Source organism: Triticum urartu, chromosome 7 (genome assembly GCF_003073215.2).
Source record: "Triticum urartu cultivar G1812 chromosome 7, Tu2.1, whole genome shotgun sequence".
In the NCBI taxonomy this organism is placed as follows: domain Eukaryota; kingdom Viridiplantae; phylum Streptophyta; class Magnoliopsida; order Poales; family Poaceae; genus Triticum; species Triticum urartu.
In genome coordinates this window covers 682,141,902-682,148,436 of record NC_053028.1, presented here as the reverse complement: position 1 = coordinate 682,148,436, position 6,535 = coordinate 682,141,902, and the positions used below count along the sequence as shown (strand labels likewise).

Genomic DNA, 6,535 nt, shown 5'->3' with positions numbered 1-6,535 from the left:
TGTGATCTTGATTTGATTCATATCCGACTCTTCTAATTCAATCAGAGTTATGTACCAACTTTGCAATGTGACTAAGAAAACCGCAGACCTCATGGGTTAGCATTTAAGAAGATAAGTTGCAAAGTGATTGGTCTTTTTCCGATGAAAAAGAAAACCATGGTGGTTGAGACCCTGTGGCCTTGTCGGTCGACCCGCCACATATCGTAGAGTACCCTCACCTCCGTGACTTTGGTCTTGAGCACGATGCCGACGGCCACACAGTGTTTGTTATCCTCCGTATGATCATCCAGGTAGAAGCGGACGGACCAGTCGTAGCCGCCGACGAAGGTAGCGGACTCAATGGACTTGCCGATGCAGAAGCCCCTGTTCAGGTTGTACCCATCAATCTTGAAGATGTGCGTCCTGTGCGCAGTCTCCAGGGCGCAGGTCGAGGCCATCCTCGTTAGTAAGCTCTTAGACGCGGCCATCGTGGCCTCTAGGTGGGGTAGAAACTAAGCGCGGCGGGGACGGGGGCAGTGATGGGTGCCATCGGGAAGGGGAACGAGCGACGGGGCGAGTCAGAAGGCAAAAGTAGCACGGTGGGTGGTGGGAACAATCGACGACAAGTTGGCGAAAAGAATTTTGCAATGACTGCCGCGCGAGAAGGGACAAAGATATATGGTGAAATTGTTTGGCCCAACTTTTCCATGACGGATTCCAATTCCAGCTTACCAAAAAAATTCTCGGTTTGGAAGCTAAAGTTGATGGATCTCCAATTTCTCATGGACAAAGTTGCAAGCAAGTTATCAAAGTATGATGGCCAAAACATCACCACCATTGGATGTACGGCTCTTGTCATGTCCGTGATCATATCCCAAGTGGTCTACCCCACCACCCCGTTGGTCATCCCACCACATACTTCACAACGCCAACAAGCTCGAGAGAGATTTCCTTTGGTCCGGTTCGGACAAGACAACGGGGGCCAAATGCAAGGGGAATTGGGAGTATGTTTGCCAGCCACTTGAGTACGGAGGTCTTGGGGTCCTCAACACAGACAAGTTTACGAGGGCTCTCCGGTTGCTATGGTCATGGTATGAATGGAAGGATCCCACCAAGATGTGGGTGGGAATAGGAAACCCATGCAATGGGGAGGACCTCAACTTTTTCTATGCTTCCACCACCATCACCGTTAGTAATGGTGTGAGGACCCACTTTTGGGACTCTCCTTGGCTTCTTGGGCGAAAGCCTAAAGATATTGCCCCACTCATCTATGAAGCTTCCAAGAGAAAGAATTGGAAGGTGAGGGAGTCCCTAAAGCACAACGCTTGGATTCTCAAGATCACACCCCTCCCACTGCCACCACCACCACCACCACCAATGTCTCCGTTGAGCACATCATGCAATTCTTCGCTCTATGGATGATACTAAATGAGGTTCATCTTTAGTTGTCTTTAGTTGTGGCTTCTAGTGAAAAAATAAAGAAAAGCTATGGATGAAGAATATACGGCTCTAATGAAGAGTAACACATGGCACTTAGTACTCCACCTCGAGGTAAAAACATGATGGGCCAGAAACAAGTTTATCCCAGGTATAAAGTGTGCCTTGTTACCATAGGCTTCAAGAAACACTAATGTTTTGATTATCAGGATGCTAACCTATTATAAAAGCTTCCACCATAAGACTTGTATTAGGCACAACAGTCTCCAAAGGGTGGTGTTTATGCTTGTTGTGCGGAACATGTCAATTCTCAATGTTATGCAAGACAAAGTGTATCTCAAAGAACCACTGGTATATGAAAATGGATACACATATCACTATGTTTGCAAACTTGTCAAAGCACTCTATTGCCTTAAAGAGGCCCCTCGAGCATGATACTCTTGATCAACCATCTCACGCATTGGGCGGCTTAACTTATAGAACTATCATGCTTCTTCCACGATAGCATCATCTCCAGTGAAATCCTACATTGAGAGAAAAGTGTTATTTAAGTACACATGTCCAACTCAACAATTCATATGGAGCACATAGATTCGTACAAATGAGAAAAGTTCTTACTTCCACATGCATGTTGGAAAATATATCATCCATTGAGAAGGCACTGATTTCATTCAAATGATCATTAAGAGGTTGCTGATTAAGTGTGCCTTCTTGCATAGGAACAATGCTAGCTCCATCCCCACCATCATGTAGCTGAGTCAATGAGACGAAATCATCTGTCTGAAGGGTGTGAAGCATCGAAGTAGTTCTTTCACTTTTGACCAGATGAGTATCATTAGTTGAAGTTCTACTTGCATCAAGTGTAGAGTTACCATTCAACATCGTTCCTACTGAGCTTATGTTGCTTGCCATGTTGAATGGTGCCATCTGCTCAGTGAAGCCTCCCACTGATGTGGTGTTGCTTATGAATGGTGCCTTTTCATTTTGCAGAGGCAGCCGGCCAGATGACACTGCATATCCCTCTAGTTGGTTGCTATGTGGGAAGTTCACCTGTGATGCAACAAGAGACCTCCCGCCACCAACTGTTGTGTTTGCAAATGAACTTTGAAGATTGGAAGGGGTTTTGCCTTTGCTTATCTCCATTATCTTGCCATGCATGATGTTAGCATAGGAATTACTATAATTGAATGATGGAAATTCATCTGACATTATCTCATTGGGTATGTTGTCGTATAGGCTGACGGGAGGGTCAGCAAAACCTGTGAATCTTCTCGCATCTGACGGTAGTTTCCCAACATACTTTGGCATTCTACGATCATGGAGGTATGACCCTGTGTAGAAGTTGCTTTGGATGTTCATCGGCGGAGCCAAGTGACCCGTTGAACCATACTTGTTTGTACTCCAAGAGGCAGTGTCGCCAGAGGACACACTCCATCTTCCATGTTCGTGATTATGCATGAAATTGCCCTTGTTGTTCATGTTGTACGATGAGTTCCATCTTTCATATGCATCACTAGAGGGATTTGACTTAACTCTTTTTAAGTGCAATCTATACTTCTGAAATAAAAAGATAGACAAAATAACAAGGTATAAGATGGATGATCATCGAAAAAAATAACGTAAACATGTGAGTACAATAAGAACTGAAGATGTTGCATGGGAAAAAAACTCCTAAAAATGTGGGCCATGCATTATATGAGATAAGCCTCGCATTTTAAGGGACACACTTAATTAGAATTACACATCATGGTAGTTCCATTACTAGAGCTTTGACTGATATGTTCCCTAGAAAATAAAAGCTTTCACTTATATATGAAAAAATGTTAGACTATGAATAATAGTAACAAAAACATAGAAATTAAGCATAAAGGTTGCAAATAAACCTGTAGATGACTCGCAATATTCTCTCTACTGAGGTGATCCACATTCATCAGCTCCAATACCATTTTTGGAACAGCCCCTACAATTATGTAATAAAAATTATAATGAAAATATCGAGCAGCCACCAGCATTGTCGATGAATGAGGCACAAGATGTGAATTCTTACTATCAAGGCCGATCTGGTTGATAGCTTCTAGAAACTTGTTATGCAGCGCAATTGTCCATGTCATCCGGGGCTTTCTGTGGATGGCGGATATATGCGTGCCCTCATTGTTCTCGCTAGAATCATCTCCAACATTTCTCTTATTCCCCGAGTACTTACTCTTGTCAGTAGTCGCTGGTTGAACTCTCTGGACATCATTGTCATGATCGCTGATGTGGCTTATTGCTTTGGGATTTCTCCACCTTTGAACATGTTGCCATATGTTTTTGAGCTCATGGGTACGCACTGGCTTCACCATAAAGTCGGACGCGCCATGATCTATCCCCTTCATCACAACCTTCTTGTCGCAATCAACGGATATCACTGCATGCCATAGGACCAATGACTTAGATTTAGAATTCAGAAATTCACAAAAATCTATGAAGTGGACATATGTTTTGGTCAAAGTGCCTATAGACGGAAAAGCATTTCAATGTTCAGTTTTATAATTCTTCTTCAATGCAAACTAAATGGGAAAAATTACACACATTCAATAGGAAGATACGAAAACAAAGGTTAAAACAATAACGGTAACACAATGACTAAGCCATATCACAACATGTTCCACACAAGGAAATCACATCATCATGTCTAACTATTGGTGAACCTGAAGATCAAGTATTATTATTGGCAGTCAGCCAAGTTTCTCTAGCATACTAGGTAACATCTATCGGCCCACGTAACGCTCTAAGCATTTTAAGTGATCACACTCATATTAGTTTGTAAACGTTAACCACCATTGTCAATAGCTTTTTATTATGGATAGCTAATTGTTTGTGCTTGCCACGGGGACATACATATTCTACATGATAATGTCCATGCTTAATGTGGTCCTACCGTCCAGTGCTCGATGATACGTTTCATAATTAACGTGATACTCTCGTCCAAAGAATGATACTCTCCATAATTAACGTGGTCCTCTCGTCCAATGCTCGGTGATAGTTTCCATAAATTAATGTCTGGACAATTGACATGTGTAATTAACTATATAGCTAATTAATTGCATGCAGCTGTGGGCGAGGTAGAGATTGGGCAAGAATTATCTTGGACGAATTTTGTGCAATAATAGTAGAGATTCAGGAAAATAAGTATTTGTGGCTGCACTTTCAGTGAAAGTAATTTGACTACAAATTGGTGTGCTTATTCAAAGTCAACAAATATGCAGTATTGTAGGTATTACCCATGGTTAACCTACTCATGTATGTACTTAAAAGGGGCATTCCTACTTTACATGCTATTCTTGAGAGTAAGTTGTCATAAGGAGTAACAACTTTAAGGAGAATGAAGATGAGTAGTAATCTTAATAATATCAATACAATTCACAAAAAAAAAATATCAATACAACATAGGTATTTCTTAATTGTAGTATTCATGCAACCCTAGCAAACAGGTGTGGCGCAATCGTATACCTTGTGTGATTGTTAGAACGCGAATTTTAATATTAGCTTTGAAAAAAATATAACTTGGTCATTTCATGAACTATGTATAGATTAAAGTTTTCATTCTTATTGGTAGGATTGTACAATTAATTGAGATGATATAAAATTAAATTATAGTTGTCCATAAATAAAACCATCGAACATGTGGATAGTGGGGTCTACATTACATAGCAGTGATAGAGAGTCTCACTAAGCCAAACTACTCATTTATAAAATTAAATTCTAGATAGTCCATAAATACGCCCATCGAACGCGTGGATGTGGAATCTATTTTACATTGGAGTGACAGAGACTCTCACTAGCCCAAAGTAGCCATTGGAGTGACCATGTCTCTAGCCTACTAAACACTATCAGCCCAATTATTAAAAACAACAATTGGGATATCATAATCACGTGCTATCCATGTTTGTTCCCCATCCCCACCATCCATCCGATCTGATGGATGGATGGTTAGATAGGATCTCATTGTTTTGGGCTAGAAACCGACAATGCGTCCCCTACTAGCTCATGTGTCGCTCCACCTCCGCTCTCCTACCCAGTCGCCATCCGATCAGACGGATGGTTAGATAGGATCCCATTGGTTTGGGCTAGAAGCGACACTACGTCCCCTACTAACTCATGTGCCGCTCCACCTCCGCTCTCCTACCCCACTCGCCATCCGATCGGACGAGTGAACGGTTAGATGGGACCCCGTTGGTTCGGACTCAGTGGGGATCCCGTTCTTTAGAACTCTTCCAGGTTAGAAATAGAGTGTGGGTTTTGTGCATGTGTATGTGGTTTCATAAAATCGTCCTAAATATATAGGATCTCACACGCTGCCCAAAGAAATTAATATCCTCTCAAGGTATCAACAAGATTGAGGAGTAAAAGTACGTTCTTGAAAACAATTGTCAGTGTTCATGGATAGAAAACTCAAAAATTGGACTTTGGATTGAGAGCAGTGAGAGTACTGATGACGGGCAGATCCATCTCGAGGCGGATGAGCTCGAGGAGCTTGAAGCCGTCCATGTCCGGCATGCGCACGTCGATGATGACCAGGTCGAACTGCTGCTTCCCCGCCATGAGCATCCTGAGCGCCGTCTTTCCATCCATCACCGTCGTTGCTGCATAGCGGCAAGCATTATTCGCAGAGAAACAAATAGATCACAAGGCCCCGATTCTAATGGACTATGGCGAAGTGGAGGGATCAAGAGACTCACGTTGGTATTTACAGCGGCGCAACAGGGCTTCAAGTACCATGAGGCAGACGCGGTCGTCGTCCACGACGAGGACGCGTAACCCTTCGGGAAACTTGTCCTCCGCCGCATCCTCCATCATCTGCCTTCGGTCCCCACCCATCGTGGCCATGTTCTCCGAAATTCTTCCCACCTGGAAAAGCAAACGCCATCAAGAAAAATACTGATTAAAAAACAAATCAGCACAAACCGCACAGCCAAAACCTCTATTAGCTTCCTCGTCTCAGGACACAACTGATGTTACTGCTTTGCTCCTCGTCTAAAAACAATCCGTATTCAGAGGAGTGGTGAGAAGGGCTGGAGGAAGGGCGTCTATTTATAGGGGTAGAGGGGTCAAGGGAAGGAGTGGAAGTCTCGCGGTC

At 43.0% G+C, this 6,535-nt stretch overlaps 1 protein-coding gene across 1 annotated transcript; it reads right to left on the bottom strand.

Annotated features, from left to right (window-relative positions):
* Positions 1-1,901: 1,901 nt before the first annotated feature.
* LOC125518573 (two-component response regulator ORR25-like) lies at positions 1,902-6,285 on the bottom strand. Its single transcript, XM_048683390.1, has 5 exons — positions 6,138-6,285; positions 3,464-3,823; positions 3,300-3,376; positions 2,035-2,973; positions 1,902-1,940 (listed from the first exon to the last, which is right to left on the bottom strand). Exons 1-5 carry the CDS (start codon positions 6,283-6,285, stop codon positions 1,902-1,904), a joined length of 1,563 nt encoding a protein of 520 aa, XP_048539347.1.
* Between the last annotated feature and the right edge of the window lie 250 nt (positions 6,286-6,535).